Here is a 16,802-nt window from a genome sequence, read left to right as displayed (position 1 = left end):
GACTTATTATTACGCCACACCAGGTGCTGATGATCCCGGATTCAAACCACACTTTGAGTTAGACTCCGATGGGTCAACCACGATAGGACTACCCAAAAAACCACCGCCCTCCTTCACTTTACCAAAACAAGCAATGGGAGCGTTGAACCAATTAGCTCGTAGCATTTGTCAAATCGCGTCTTTCCAAGACATTTCACTGGTTGCCATGCACGGCGAGTTAGAAAAAGTAAAGTCTCAACTAGTCCAGGATAATCCGGATCCAGAGACAATGTCCGAACACGTGGCGACCATAGAGAGAATTCTACAGTCTATGGCCAAGGCGTTGTGTCACCAAGTACCTTTGGGTATAAGGATCCAGGCTAACCTAGCCTTGATCAATAGATATAGCTTGTTGGCCGACTCCAAACTTCCAGACCCGGTGAAAGTAGCTCTATACAGAGCACCGCTGGGCAATTCCTCACGGGTTTTCTCTGGATGCTGCGCATCCGCCGATGCGGAGGCCACCAAGATCAGAGAATCTCAGGCTAAGGCCGGTAGGCAGTCATGGAAGACATAAAAAAAGCCTAGTTATTACGCCGGCAACTCTACCTACAGAAACTCACCGGCAAATCAGCCCGGATACAATCAATCTCAAGTCAACAGCAAATTAAGCTACAAAAAGCGGGTTGGACAAGCTCCAAGGGAGCTCAAAGCGACAACAATAACAATTTGAACTATGTCAGTTATTCTCAAAGTTCTTACAGTGACAATCCCCAAAGGGGTAGGGCTAGATTACGTAGGGGCTTCAATCGACCCTTTCGTGGCCGCGCCAACACAGGTACCCGTTGAAGATGTCAGGCCAGTGGGCTCTTGCCTTCAAGACGCCTCTTCCCACTGGCTAGAAAAATTTGGCGACACTTGGGCTACAAAGATCGACTACCGACTGAATAGATACGGATACGGATATAGATAAGGATACCGACTGAAATTCGTTCACAAACCGCATCTATCTCATCAGCCGGTGGAAATGAGGCCGAAGTGGGGGCAGGAGTCCCACGTTATGCCAGCGATCAACGAGATGATTTTAAAAAGATCGCTGGAAGAAATCCCTCTAGGATCCCCGGGATGTTATTCAAGAATTTTCACCGTCCCAAAATCATCTGGGGGCTTAAGGACGGTAATAGATCTGTCAGCTCTAAATCGTTATATCATAGCTCCAAAATTCAAGCTAACAACACCCAAGGAGGTGATTCAGGGGCTGGAGCCAGGCCAATGGGCAGCATCCATAGATCTGAGGGATGCATACCTTCAAGTACCAATACACAGGAACTCAAGAAAGTATTTAAGAGTTCATTGGAGGGGAAGAACATACCAATTTCGGTCTCTGCCCTTCGGCCTGAGTTCAGCCCCTTGGGTCTACACCAAACTTGTCAAAAGGGTTCAGAAACACCTTCAGTCGAAGGGAGTTCGCATTTTCTGTTACCTGGACGATTGGCTGGTTGTGGCAAATTCGAAAGCAGAGTGCAAGGAAGCCTTAGACAAGACACTGGCATTGATCCGTCAATTAGGTTTCATAGTGAATTTAGAGAAGTCCCAGTTGACCCCCTCTCAAAGGTTCACGTACCTAGGTATGCACTTCGACCTGACGCAGGCCTTAGTCAGACCAGCACAGGCCAGAGTTCAGAAGCTGAGGGAGGCAGTTCTCGGTCTCCTGACGGGGGCGCCCAGATCGGCTCGGTCCTGGTCCCAGGTTTTGGGCCAGATGAGTTCCGTTGCACTCGTAGTTCCGCTCGGTCGTTTACACAGCCGTTCTCTTCAAAGATTCTGGAAGCAAGCTTGGAGATCGGCAGGGGAAGAGTGGGATACCTTATTGCCGGTACCACCGGTGAACCTAATCCCCGACCTCGAGTGGTGGACTCTCGCGCAGAACTTGACAAGAGGCACCTCCCTAGCACCTTTGAAGGCCCCGATTCATCTATTCACGGATGCCAGCCATCAGGGCTGGGGAGCACATGTAGAAGGTTTTCAGAAAGCCGGGAACTGGTCTCGAGCAGAGACTCATCTCCACATAAATCACCTGGAACTGTTAGCGGTTCAAAAGGCCTTCAAACACTTCAAAAGGAGGTTAGGGGGTCATCATGTGTGGCTGTCAATGGACAACTCCACAGTAAAGGCTTATTTGCTCAACTTATTTGCTTTACCCCGGGTTACTGTCCCAGGGACGGTTCAAGTTACACCCAAATCAATTCCAATTGAATCTACACGCCTGGCCATTGTCAAGCGACAGCTTTCAAACCAAGGAATTTCTTCGGGGGCAGCCAGATTTATCGTGGAATCCAAACGTCCCTCTACCGGAGCATTGTACGATTCCAAATGGGAATGTTACTCCGATTGGTGTAATAGGAGAGCGGTGGATTCTCTCCACCCCTCTGTGTCAGAGTTAATAGATTTTTTCTATTTCCTGTTCGAAGAGAAGAATAGACAGGTTATAACCATTAAAGGCTACAGATCAGCAATAGGACATACTTTTCGTTCAGCGGGCGTTCCTGTAGTGACGGAGGATGTGAAAATAGCTCAATTGATATCAGGTTTTGGGGTTAAGAGACCCAAACAGGTTTCAGATATCCCGCCATGGGACTTAACAGTGGTTCTTAGAGCACTTATGATCACTCCCTTCGAGCCTATCCGCAATACTACCCTGTCAGACTTATCTAAGAAAACGGTGTTCTTACTGTTCTTAGCGATGGCCGCGAGGCGTTCGGAGGTTCATGCTTTATCGATGCGTCCGGGTCATATTTCCTTTGGTCCGCAAGATAGGTTTGTCATTTTAAGGCCTGGTCTTAGTTTCATAAGGCATCCGTAGCAGCCAGATCTTGGAAGATCGAGGCTTTGACGCATAGGGTATCTCACGATCTTCCTGATACGTCGCTCTGTCCAGTAAGAGCTTTAAAGGAGTACCTAGAGAGGACACTTCCCCACAGACAAGATAGGGAGAGGCTCTTTATTCCTCTCCGACAAGGGGATAAGAGAGATATCTCAAGGGACACAATCGCTAGATGGATTGTTTCTTTAATTAAAGAAACTCTGCGTTCTCAGGGGGCCCAGGCTCCGCTCGGGATACATTCTCATCAGGTGAGGGCATTAGCCACATCCTGGTCATTATTCACGGGGGCTTCCTTGGAACAGGTTTGTCGGTCAGCCTTCTCGACGTCTCCTTCTACCTTCTCGTCATTTTATTTGAAGGACGTTTCTGGACAGTTAGGCTCACTGTCCACGTTGGGTCCAATTGTTACTGCACAGCGAATAAGCGTACAAAAACCCAAAAAACATCGGGCCCAGTTAGACCTTTTTAAACCAGGTCCTGGGGATTAACGGGTTTCTTCTGTATTCAGCTATAAGAAAGTTGATGTATATAAGTTGTGGGCATCTTTTGCAGGGCCTAGGTTACCTTAAGACAGTTAGTGGTAAGGGTCCCTTTTGTTATAGGTATTAAGTTTAGACATGAATCATGATTTCATTTATATAGCCTGGGCAAGGCTGCGTCTAGAGTTTAAGTTTTTTACCTACTGGTTTAGGTTAATATCGAGGTAATGGCAGTCAGTGCCTTACTAAGGTATCCGGGAGTCAGTTGACACCGGGTTGTTTGATTTCCTTTTTTCGACTCAAACGTAACAGGGTCATAATAGGCATGTTATTATCTACCAGTACAGTTAGGAACTGAAAAGGAAGCAGCACGGTAGCTCCCTGATTTTTGGTTTTCCACTGGCTCACCTGGGGTTTGTTGCGGTTTTCTGCAGAGAGTTTTAGGGTGAGTGTAAGTGTAGAGAATTTAAATCGACTTTTGGTCGCCTCCCTCCTCCATTCTTTGGGATTCTGGCTATAGTGTATTTTCCCAGGGAATGTATTCGAAGTAAATATTACAATTTTGTTCAAAAATTGGTATTTACGAGGAATACTTACCTGGGAAAATACACGGGTATTCCCACCCAGCCGTCCCCCAGGCGATTGAGGGATTATTGGCGCAAAAAGATGATGGCGTCTCGCCAGATGGCGCTATGTTACGGCGCCCCTACCAAAAGTCGATTCGGGCGTTATCTGCCTAGCCAAAAGCAATATGGCTATAGTGTATTTTCCCAGGTAAGTATTCCTCGTAAATACCAATTTTTGAACAAAATTGTAATTTCTCTGTCAAAGGTTATAGGCCCAAATATTTGGAATCCTTTAGACAACAATAATTAAATGCTCCCCTTCACTAAATTCATTTAGATGTAAAATTAAGGACACACTTACCTCAAGTTATTAACATCTCCTTTCTCAAAATAATTTCTTATTTCTCAAAATGATTCTTAAGTTAGCTCTTTTTGAATATTCCTGACAAATATTTAGTGTATACACCGTTTGTGTTGTACTATCTATTTGTTTGTCCGTCTATTTGTTTGTCATGTTTTTCAAGTATATTTTTCTAGGGTGTTATATCCTACAAGCACTGCTTCTTTATAACTTCCCTATTATTCTATATGATTACTCTTTATTTGAATTCTGTATATACTGTACTACAATTTACAGGAAATAAATAAATAAGTTCAACTCGTGAAAAAATCTGTATTTCTGCTTGAAGGAATGGCAAGCGTCGACGACGAAGCATATACTTTTGTATAAAGCATTCGGTTGGACTCCTCCACAGTTCGGTCACCTGCCTTTAATTTTAAACAGGTAATACTACGTAATATCCCTCTCAATTGCGCTTCCAGCATCAAAAGATCGAAATTGAGAAACAGTGTTGTACAGTGTATTCATATATGTAAAACTGGGTATATAGAAATTCATTAATTATCATCTCTTTGATCTTTCATTCTCTAATCTTTGCTTTAGGGATGGCAGTAAACTATCAAAGCGGCAGAACGATATTCATGTAGAACATTTCCGTGAACGTGGATATTTTCCCGAATCGGTATTGAATCTGATTACGTATATTGGCGGAGGTTTTGATGTTCGAGAAACTTCCGGAATGACGATCGAAGAACTGGTCAAACATGTGAGTGTACACAACTAGGTCGATGGTTATCCAGACAATTTCATGATAATAATAATGTGTTATTAGCTGCCAACCATGTGTATACGTAACAAAAATATCAGAGTTATCAAATTTTGCCGGCAAGTATATGTGCATGCTATGGGTAGGGTAGTTATGGTAGTTATAATACGATAAACATCATACACTGGAAATTGCTAGCTGCAGTAAATCTTGCCTAACTCAGACATGGCCAACTTCGACTTTTGACTAACTTCAATAAAACCGAAATTATTTTTCCTCGAAAATGCCAAACAACCATGACGTAGGTTTTTCCCCCAAATCAATCCTTGCTGTATAGGAATAATATTAGAAACACTTACGGATACCATCATAATGAAAATGAATCACAAACAGCTGGAGCTGTCGTTCTAACTATCCATCCCCTGTCTGTTGGTGGAATGTCAAGTCATTTCGTGACATTTCTGAGAAGATAAACGCAAAATTTATTTTGGATTTTTAATCATATTACCGTACATGAAGTTGAGATTGGATTCCTCAAAATTTACATAATAAAGACAAGAAAGTATGAAGACTGTTAGATGTTAAATATGAGATTTGAGAAATTTGGGTAAGAATAATTGGATACCGTGCCAAGCAATGACGTGGAAAGTCAAAACGAATATTTTTAGCCACTACAATCCTTTCCACGGGCGTTACATCCTCGTCGAAACCTCTCCTTCAACAACAGTTCTTCTTCATTTCCTTCGTCAGCTACAGCCATCAGCCAGACCGATGCAAATATTCCACAAAGTGGAATGATGCATTTAAAAATGTCACCTGAAATCAACAAAGATTATTTATTAATCATTCACAACATTTTATTCATTTTCAATAAGTTGCAAACCTGATTCAATTATTTGGCGTTAATGCATTCAATATCGCCAACGAATAGATTTCCGATTGAATTAACAAAAAATGCCACAGGTATATTTTAGAAGAATTACGTATGAAAAGCACTGCTTACTTATCATTGCAGATAACTACTTGTTGGGATCAAAAACCTAGAAAAAGACAAATTGTGCCTAAGCATTTTTGCTTTGGGTACTAGATCCCAATTTTTTTATAACATTTTGAAGATGCTTAAGCCCGGTCCAAAAGACAACACATATACGCTAGTTAAGATAGATTGCTATATACGGACAGTTTTGTCGAACTATGGATGAGTTATGAGTATTCTAGTCTATTACGTACTTACCGGTATTTGGAATTGAACCAGAGAGTGTTTCCCTATTCCCCTTTTGCTGCTGGTGCCTTTTATGATGTCAAACTCTCAATTGCCTACGTGGTTTTTAAACAAATGGGTAACAAGATATTATTTTGTAAATCCTCTGTTCGCTCAGCTTTGCCAATGAAAAGAATGAGTGGAATTGAAAACCATTAGTTTAACATGAATGTTCTATTTTAACATAAATGATCCATATATGTATTGAAGCGTTCTGTATTTGTTCAGCAGGAATGTTGAGTATTGAAAATATATAATATTTCCGTGTTGACAAAATGTGTTTGGTACTAATTGCATGTACCTACTCACCCATCAGCATGAGATAGATTGGCTTGATCGGATGCAAAATAGCCATCGTGTAATGTTTTTTTGTGTCTAAAAAGGTAATTTTTGCCTGAATTTCGAAGCCTGTAGTTACCTCATAATTTGCCATTTTTATGCTCCTGCTCAACGTTAGTAGGGGCGGCGTAAAGATTTTGATGTGTCTATCTGGCGCTACTGCTGCATAATTATAAACATCTATAACTACTGAAGAATTTCAACTAGGATCATGAATTTTAAGCAGACGTTGAGTAGGGCTGGCATATTTTGTTGAACATGGAATCAAATTAAACTGATGTTAGATTTGTTGTCACCAGGGGTCGCATTGGAAAATGAAGTTAGCGTTTCTCGAGGTATGTTTTTAGCCCACTTGGGACTTAAGTCCCAGCTGGCTATTGCGTTCACTTTTCGTCCATCGACCGTACGTCCGTCCGTCCATTCGTAGACAGAATCCAGTTATTTTGGGAAGTTTTGAAGACGCTTCAAGGTGATGTCTTGATATTTGGTTTATACATGTATCTACCCTAGACACATCTTCAGTCCAAAAACTGGCCCTGTCAGAATCAAGATGGCCGACTGGCAGCCAAAATCAGCACTTTTTACACGTTTTTGAACTTTTTGAGGGAAATTTTGAAGACGCCTTGATCAATTACCTTGATCTTTTGTATATAATTGAACAGGGCCAGGGCCCATCAGCATAACAAACAATGGGTCGATCAGACTCAAGATGGTCGTCCTAGGACCTTTTAAGTGCCCAAAAATTTTAATTTTGGCCCGAATTCTGAGTCCTGTAGCTTCCTACTGGTTTGCCATTTCTCATTGCAATTGCTGATGGGTATTCTTTGGAAAGGGATGTTTTATACCTAAGACAGGTATTTTTGATCAGCCAATTATGACACAATTGGCGGCCATCTTGGTGTCATTAGTACTCATTCGTAGGTGGGAAAAAGTTTTTCGACATTATATTGATACCTAAGCATATTATTATTTTGTTACAACAATGAATTAGACAGTTGTAGCGTATAACGTGTTCTATGATTGTGGTGAGTTTCAAGTTCATTGGTTTTTGTATATGGCCACCAGGGGGCGTTGAATAATACAATATCTTAGTATTTCTATATTATATTTTGTACCAATACATATTTTGTCACCACAATCAATTGCATAGTTGTAGCTCATGACATCGTCTATGATTGTGGTGAGTTTTAAGGAAATTATTTATTCTATATGGTCACCAGGGGGCGTTGAATAACTAAGTATTTCCTTATTATATTGGTACCTAGGCATATTTTGTTACCATGACCGATTGCAAAGTTGTAGTTCATGACATGTTCTATGATTATGGTGAGTTACAAGGTTATTGTGTTTTGAATATGGTCACCAGGGGTGTTGAATAGTAGAATAACTTAGTATTTCCATATTAAATTGGTAACGAGGCATATTTTGTTATCACAATCAATTACAAAATCGTAGCTGCTGACATGTTTTATGATTGTGTTGAGTTTCAAGGTCATTGGTTTTTGTATATGGTCACCAGGCGGCGTTGAATATTGAAATTGTTACATTGTTGAGCATTTGAAACCACTTCCCAAGTGGGCATGGTGTCCCTGGACCCCTAGTTCAAATTTGGTACAAGGAAATGGTTCCTATTAAAATTTTGGTTGCTGGTTTAGATTGTGGTTATAAAGGGATGTTAGTGCGATAGAGCCTTCATTTCTCGAGATATTTTTTTCAAACTTGGTACACAGGTAGGAAATGGTTTGAAGTACATTCCAATATAAATTCAGGTTGCTGAACTTTGAATTGTGGCCATCAGGGGGCTGCATTGGAAAACGATGTTAGCACAATAGAGCCTTAATTTCCCGAGAAATTTTTAGGCCAGCTGTAGGCTGAGCCTATTACTATACAAATGGAGCGAATTTAAATGACATGGTTTCCAGAGCTAAGGCTCTTTGTCTGTGCAACTGAGCATATATTCATACAAATCATTCATTGGAGCATTCTCCAACCCCTATGAAGCTGAATTTTGAAAGAGGGCCTTGTTAACATTTATATGAGCTTTTTCGCGAAAATCTGATTGCAAAAATATCTGTTTTAAAAAGCCAATCAGAAAGCAAAGACTCCTCTATGATTGGCTTAGCCGCAGAGATCAGCAGGTGTTCACGTGAACCCGCGGTATCGTCAACCGGGTACTGTTTTATTTCTGGGTTTTATTTTAAGATCTAAAATTGTATTTCAATATCGATTTCTGTGAAATCTTTAGTTGATTTGGTTTTTGAGAGGAATATTTTTATTTGCACTACAGAAAATATCATTGACATTTGTGCAAAGTCCGGGAAAAATAGCTTTTTCTCAAATCGGATGGATGACCTTGATATGGTAATTAGCCATGTGCTCAAACTGCAAATTCAATCAAATTTGATTTTGAAAAAAAAATATCAAATCCAATTCAATTTTACTTTATCAAACAAGGTAAAACAGCAAATCCAATTCAATTTTGTTTTATTGAGCAAATTTCAGAAAATTCAATTCTATTCCGCATTCAAATCACTAAGACCAAGGGAAAAGATTTATCTGAGGTATTAGTTCCTGCCAGCACCAGTCGCTGTTGTCTGTGCTACTTATGAAACCACGATTGAATTGTGTAATTCATTAGCCTGGGATTGACAAGTCTATTGAGCTGGGAGTGTATTTGGACAAATTTAACCCACAGAATGCATCATTTGCCATTTTATGAAAAGCTGACAGGCTGGCCATAGTGCCCCTTGGGGCTCTTGTTTTCAAACTTCTAGTAGGAAATGGTTGAAGGTACATTCCTATTTAAACTCAGGCTGCTAAAGTTTAAATTGTGGCCACCAGGGGGCTGCATTGGAAAACTATGGTAGCACGATAGAGCCTTCATTTCTCGAGAAATTTTTTTCAAACTTACACAAGTAGGAAATGGTCGGAGGTACATTCCTATTTACCAATTTTTTCAAGTTTCGCACACAACTAGGGTATTATTTAGGGCACAACCCTATTCAAAATTGAGTTGATTCTATACAAATTAGAAATGAAAAACAACATTAACAGCCTTGAGGCCGCAATCGTCAACTGATTTTTGTACAGAAGTAGAAGTAGAAGTTTTTACAGAAGTAGGGCATCACTTATGAGGCAGTACCCTATTTATGATCGGATTGATTTGATTTAAACTATGGCCACCAGGGGCCGTCATGAAAAATGACAAGGCTGCAATTCTTGACAGATTTTTTAAAAACTTGGTACACAATTAGGGCATCACTTGGAATTGAATATTAGATTTTATACAATTCGTCTATCCATTGGTCTATTATGTAGATTTTACACAATTTGTCTATTTTGTATATTCAATGGTACCGATGCATATTTGTAACTACAATCAATTGCAACGTAGTGGCTCATGATTGTTGTATGTTCAAGGTCATTGGTTTTTGTATATAGTCACCAGGGGGCGTTAAATAGCTTTTGTATATCCATATTATGTTGGTACCTAGGTATATTTTGGTAACATGCCAAAAATGTAGCTCATGGCATGTCTTGAAGGTCATTGGTTTTGGTACATGTTCACTAGGGGTATTGAATATTGATATTGTCAGATTGTCGAGAATTTCAAACCATTACCCAAGTGGGCAATGGTGTCCCTGGGCACCTTGTTATGGAAATTAGCTGAGATAATATCAACTGACAATTTTTTTGGCAACCGACTTCGAGTTATCAAATCAGAAAATCATTGGTGATCACATTATATGGTGAACTATTTCTTACAGTTTTCATTGGAGAAAGTCAGAACACAGTCTACTCGTCTCGAAGTCGCTCGTATTAATGAGTTCAATCGAATTCACCTGACGACAAAATTGCAGAATATCGGCGATCGTCAACAGCTAGTCGACAGATTACACAGTTTACTGATTACGAGCAAAACGTTGACATCTGGTGACGATCTTCTCTCTCAGGAATATTTACATTGTGTCCTAGATTGGAGCCTTGTAAGTTTTATCCCACTTTCCTCAATGCGTTTTAGAAATATTTTCACAATGAACCTCATTGATTTTCTTACAAATTTCGGGGGGGAGTTCTCATTTTACTAAAGTTTGAAAATGGATATACAATGTATGGGTCCAAGGTAACAGCTTTCTTTGTCTATACACATCAAATTAAAACGCTGTATTCCACGGCGGAAATACTAACAAATATGAGGGTGACCACAACTTTCTAGCTCTGTTTCTGGAAAACAGAGCCCATAGGGAACTGATTTCTCTCAAGGAAAACACAGGGAATTCAATGAAATTTGATAAATCTGGAAAATATTGGCGTTATTCTCTTACGCACTCAAATTGTGTTCTTCATCTCTGTCATTAGAACATTGAAACTATAAAATCTTCGGTGCGCGGGGTTTAGCTTAGATTCCTGTAAAAATATATCAGCTGAAAGTAAAGAATACTGGACCCAGTTTCACAGTTGTGAGTTAGAGTTAACTCTGAGTTAAAATTAGTTCATTTTCAAGGAGTTAACTCAGGGTCAAATCTTAACTACGAACTGTGGAACTGGACCCTGGGGGCTAGCGTAATAATGGATCTGGCAAGATGACAACTCTCTGGTCTTTGATTGTGTCGTTCATCAGATCACTGGGATAGTTTTCTTTTTATCGGGAGAACCCAGAAAATTTTGAAGTAGTTTGATTGTGGTGACTGAATACAATCAGTCAATTGGTGTTTCATACGCTGTACATCGTGACTCTCCCATTACACATTTGCTTATCTCTGAGATATCCTCCCACTAGAGGTTGATGTTTTTCGCCTCTTCCTAGATGCCCGTACAGAAAATAAGTAATATCCTAAATATTATCATGTCTAATCTAAAAATTTCAGTTGAGAATCCACCTTCTCGAAGACTTATTGAAGTCGGAATTTCGGTTTGTCTGGCACAGTCCTTCTTTCGATAGCAAGGCAGTCGTATCAAGTGAATCAAAAGACAATCTGAATTCCGCTCTTCGGATGACAATATCTGCTCTACAAGACCTGAACAATTCATTCACACAAACGAATATTGGTGCAGCGTTGAAGCAAATCCCTAAACAACACAAATTGAAAGTCGGCGATTATATGAAATTATTACGAACAGTAATCAGTGGCTTGAAGGTAAATATTCTGATTTTTCATTTCGATTCAATTTAAAGATTCATTAAAGCACAATCCACTTAACCATTGTGTAAGTCGGATAAATGGTCAAGTCAGAGGTAAATGTTGTCGAGGTCCATTTTTTCTTCTCATTTTTACAGGGTAGCCACTTAACCTGGAAATCAGGGAAAAGTTACGGGATTTAGTAAAAAGCTTAAATCAGGGAAAAGTCAAGGAAATTTGTTGAGATAGCTTCATCACTTATACAGTCAAAGCGCGTTATACCGCCAACCATTATACCGCCAAATTCACCTATCGCCAATAATTTCCTTGTGCGCAGTTCATTTGGTATTAAATGTATGTAAATAGGTCTCGTTATACCACTCTCACCCTCCGCCATAACTCCAACGAAATCCTAGAAGTCCTATTCAAACTCATTGTCAATTACCAACGTTTCCAGTCTTTTGGTTAAGAATTGATACATTTTGTTGGCAGTATCACACATCTACTGTATTATTTTTTCTATCATCTAAATGAAATGAGCTAAGACCTTTACACTTCCTAAATTAAGATCAACTAATGACTAATTCTGGATTCGGTTAATAGTCATGTTGTGTACACTATGTCAACTCTCATGATCATCATTTCGTTATACCGCCAAGATTTTGACGGTCCCGGGGCTGGCGTTATAACGAGCTTTGACTGTAAAATCAAATCGGTTATTCCGTTTATGTTTTACGTATTGAGGTCATTTCCCCTTTCTCATTCCTCAGGTGTGGTGTTTTAGTAAGGATTCCAAAAAATAAGATCAAATCTATCGATCAAATGAATAAAAGGAACGGGTCCCTATTTCAATATCAAATTTTAGATCCAGCTAGAATTTTTGAATTGTTTGTCATTAAAATGTTGATCGGATTCATTTATGACGAGTTCTATTATATGTATTTCTCTGATGAATTTTTACAGCAAGGACCTGGCGTAGCGGAAATGATCGCACTACTGGGATGCTCCAGATCTGTCCACCGTCTGGAAACAGCTGTCAATCATATAGAACGTACTAGTCACGCAGAAAATTCACCAGAATCCATGTGATTATTTAATACGGCTTAAACCAACCGGTATTCTTCACAGTTCAAATGTATTTTTGTTGTCGATTCCAATTTGTAGAATTGTTTTATGTGGCAAATATATGTTATCTATGTTAAGAAAATTTTGTTAAGAAATATATTTTACATGGCACAGGATGAGTAGTTTACCCTACAGAAATACCAGTAGCTATAACTCCCACCAGGCTTCAGTAGAAGCCGTAACATCTTTTTTTCTCCTCCAGGGTTTTCCACAAGATTCTGGAACTGATTTATTTTGTGGGAAAACACAGGAAATTAATTTTATTTTGCATACGCATTTTCTGCGTGAATTGTATTTCATTTTCTCCTATGTCTGTCATCAGAACTTTACAATCTTCGTGTCATATAAATTTTAAAATTCCTATGAAAGTAGATTAGCTAAAATTTGGAATATTTGCTGGGCTAGCTACTACTTGGTTCTGTCAAGATAACGCTCTGGTCTTACTGCCATTCACAAGAACACAGGGAACAGGCGCGGATCTAGGGGGTAGCGCACGGGGCACGTACTACCCTCTAGATTTTCTAAGTTCCCCCGAAAATTATTACTATGTTTTTATTTGGTGGAAAGAATCCCAAGTGACTGGAAATTGCATCTGAAGGGGATAGTGTCCTTTTAGAATATTGCTTGTCCTTTTGATTTTATGCTACACCTAAAATTTCGTCCTGGATCCGCGCCTGGGGAAAGTTATGTTTTTACTGCGAAAATACCACGAATTTTTGGAAATGGATGGATTGTGGTAGTGACCCTTTCCTCAGGATTAGTATTTGAATAAGTAAGGTTCGAAATCAATAATCATCTCATGCGCTCTCTTTTCAGTTCTCGAGGATGCACAAGTTGGATTTATAGGAATGTGAAATAAACCTTATATCAAATCATGTTGTCTGGCCTGATGTGAATCTCACTTACTCTGGCTTTCCCTGGAAATAAGATGCATGTTGGTTCATTCTGCGAACTTTCCTGATTGTACAGGGAGAAAATTCCGCGGTAACTCAGCCGGGAAAAATGGGGCTAATACCCCTGGTTCCACCCCTGCACTTCCCAGGTGTGCATGGCATCCAGTTTTAGTTTATTCCCAGTGAAGGGAAAAATTTTAGAATACTTGTACCTCAAATATTCTAAGAAATATGTTCTGGAGTCAGTTTCTTCAAAAAGTGGTTTGAAATCAACAAGGCCTACAAAATAACAGAACCGTTTTTGGATTTTTCCCCCTGATGGTGGGACTTCTATTGCTTTAGATTGCTATATTCCTACAGTTTTAATCAGATCAACTCCAAATTTGGATTGAATATTGGATGGACCAAGGCCTACAAAGAGCTTTTTTTTATTTGTCCCCCAGGGGGCGCCCCTGGGGTGGGACCTTCGTTAAGAATTGCTAGTCCTACAGTTTTAATCAGATCAATTGAAATTTCGTATGCATGCTCTATGGACCAAGACCTACAAAGTTACAGAGCATTTTGTAGATTATTTTTCCTCCAAGGGGCGGCCCTCTATTTTTCCAAATTGCTACAGTCCTACTACTGTTTTAGTCAGATTAATTCCAAGTTCGGTATGGATATTCTGAGGACCAACACCTACAAAGTACAGAGCCGTTTTTTGATTTGGCCATGCGGGGACACACGGCTATATAAGCTGATGCTCCTCTTGTTTTATTGATAAAAGTCAGGGAATTTTGTAAACAGCTTAAATCAGGGGAAAGTCAGAAAAATTTGTTGAGATAGATTGATCGCGTGTAAAATCAATCGTGACATGTTGACAAAATAATGTTACTTAATGTGCATGTAATTGTGTGCTGGCTCTGCCGTTTGAACATAGTGGCGAAACTTAAAACAGCAACGAAAATGTACAAGTTTAGGTAATTATCGGTTACAGACGTCAGTACGTCATTGCTCTCCAGCTTACAGGCGATTGACTTACATAACGCCAACAAGTGCAATGATAATGACTTGGGCATCATACCAACATCTTTCGGTCAAAACATACCGTCCAATGTTTACTTTGGGAGAGATGCCCGGGAGAGATGTAATCGCATTGCTTGAAGCTTGACGGAAAACGATCGATTAATATAGGTTTATGATCGGTCGACAATCGGGGTTGTAGACATTGTCGACAAGTAAAATCGGTCGAAAATCAGGATTGCAGACATTGTCGACGAGTAGAATCGGTCGACAATCGGGGTTGTAGACATTGTCGACAAGTAAAATCGGTCGAAAATCAGGATTGCAGACATTGTCGACGAGTAGAATCGGTCGACAATCGGGGTTGTAGACATTGTCGACAAGTAAAATCGGTCGAAAATCAGGATTGCAGACATTGTCGACGAGTAGAATCGGTCGACAATCGGGGTTGTAGACATTGTCGACAAGTAAAATCGGTCGACAATCAGGATTGCAGACATTGTCGACGATTAGAATCGGTCGACAATCGGGGCTGTAGACATTGTCGACGAGTAGAATCGGACGACGTTCAATCAGTCCAATATTGGCGGATTAATTCCAAATACCAGTCCAATGTGATAAGTCTTTGCTGGAACTATTTAATGCTATAATGCACTTGAGCCTGTTGGTGGGTCTTTTCACGCGGCCCTGAAATATAAAAAAAATACTATACTGAATTCGTGAATTGCAGCCGCCTCTGTTTTATAACTATAAAATAACATTGTGTATGAAACGCTGAAATTTTAATCGATCCAAAACATAGATGTATTGTGATACAGAAATCTATAAATCGTTTTTTTTTCCATTCAGCTACTAGCGTATCTATTGGGCTTCAATTGGGGGAATGCACTAAAAGCCATATCTTAGAGCCGTATTATCACTTAATTCAATTTATCAAATAGATTTGATTCGATCTTCCCGAGTTAGGGAGACTCATTGTGTGAGGTTTCATGTTGAAACGTTAGAATCCTGTGGCTGAAAGGATACAGTGACATTTGACACAGAACAAGAAAATGGCCAGGGCGGATTCAAGAGGGGAGCAGGAGGAGCGCCCCCTCAAAATTTCTAAAATTTTTAAAGTTTTTCTTTGTTTAAGTAAATTTTTTTGCAAAATTAAACCATCCGTAATTGGGTGTTTCAAAAATATAGTTGATGTTTTCCGGTGACTTTCATGGGGGGTGGGCCGGGCCTAGACAACTCTTCCTTTTCGACTCTTATCTTTGGCTATGTAATACATGTCTAGGATACAGGAATCGCATAGGCTCCCAGGTGCCAACAGAAAAGCCCAGATAGCTCTAAAATTGCATCAAATTTAGAAAATTTTCTGGGGGAGAGCGCCCAGACCCCTCGCAAGGGCCTCGCAAGGGCCTCGCAAGGGCTCCGGTTCGATAATTTCCGGTTTATAGCGTCGATGCCTTTCCTGTTGTTCCTGTTGTAAGAAGAAAAATTGATTTTCAAACTGTAAAAGTAATTCAAGGCGGGAGTGGGGTTGAGGGAGGACGGGAGTAAGGTGGGTTTTATGATCGTACTCCTAAATTTTCACCAACTGTGATCGATTCCAGAAGTTCAAGTATCTCTATAGAAGCAGCAGTGTCAGAATCCCAGCCGTTTACGATAGCCTCAAAAATATACACGGCAATGGACTCCGTAATATACGGATAAGTAGTCCCCAAGACCACATCACACTAAATAGAACTGGTTTCAATACTCTTCCGCGCATATTCAGTACAGTTCTAAAAAACTATTCTTCGTCATTCAATATACCGTACATATATAATATCATACGTACCTGGCACAATTATTTCAAACCTGACTTTTCTGACTAACCCGGCACTTCGGACACACCCGATATTTGATAACCTGCACTCCCGACAATCTCGCCGACATGTCCGGCGCTTCCGACATTCCCAACATACCGGGAATTCCCAACAATCTCGATATACCCGATACACCCGACAGTGGTTACAATTATCAAATATAATGGCTATGAATTAAAACAAAACCTTGAT

At 40.0% G+C, this 16,802-nt stretch overlaps 1 protein-coding gene and 1 long non-coding RNA gene across 4 annotated transcripts in view; one reads left to right on the top strand and one right to left on the bottom strand.

The window, feature by feature from the left end:
• The window catches only part of LOC141908444 (nondiscriminating glutamyl-tRNA synthetase EARS2, mitochondrial-like), a 30,245-nt gene extending 17,336 nt beyond the window's left edge, over nucleotides 1-12,909 (top strand). For all 3 annotated transcript variants that reach the window (XM_074798496.1, XM_074798494.1, XM_074798495.1), the window contains 5 exons: nucleotides 4,598-4,692; nucleotides 4,852-5,014; nucleotides 10,382-10,600; nucleotides 11,483-11,752; nucleotides 12,698-12,909. In XM_074798496.1, coding sequence (XP_074654597.1) covers nucleotides 4,598-4,692; nucleotides 4,852-5,014; nucleotides 10,382-10,600; nucleotides 11,483-11,752; nucleotides 12,698-12,823 — 873 coding nt within the window. In that variant the 3' untranslated portion in view covers nucleotides 12,824-12,909. The remainder of the gene's footprint in view (nucleotides 1-4,597; nucleotides 4,693-4,851; nucleotides 5,015-10,381; nucleotides 10,601-11,482; nucleotides 11,753-12,697) is intronic.
• Nucleotides 5,589-6,453, bottom strand: LOC141908446 (uncharacterized). Its single transcript, XR_012619609.1, has 3 exons — nucleotides 6,249-6,453; nucleotides 6,018-6,054; nucleotides 5,589-5,830 (listed from the first exon to the last, which is right to left on the bottom strand). It is a non-coding gene; the product is annotated as an uncharacterized LOC141908446 (long non-coding RNA).
• Nucleotides 12,910-16,802: the final 3,893 nt, after the last annotated feature.

Source organism: Tubulanus polymorphus, chromosome 7 (genome assembly GCF_964204645.1).
Source record: "Tubulanus polymorphus chromosome 7, tnTubPoly1.2, whole genome shotgun sequence".
In the NCBI taxonomy this organism is placed as follows: domain Eukaryota; kingdom Metazoa; phylum Nemertea; class Palaeonemertea; order Tubulaniformes; family Tubulanidae; genus Tubulanus; species Tubulanus polymorphus.
The sequence above is the reverse complement of the archived record's forward strand: the minus strand, read 5'-3'. Positions and strand labels throughout refer to the sequence as shown.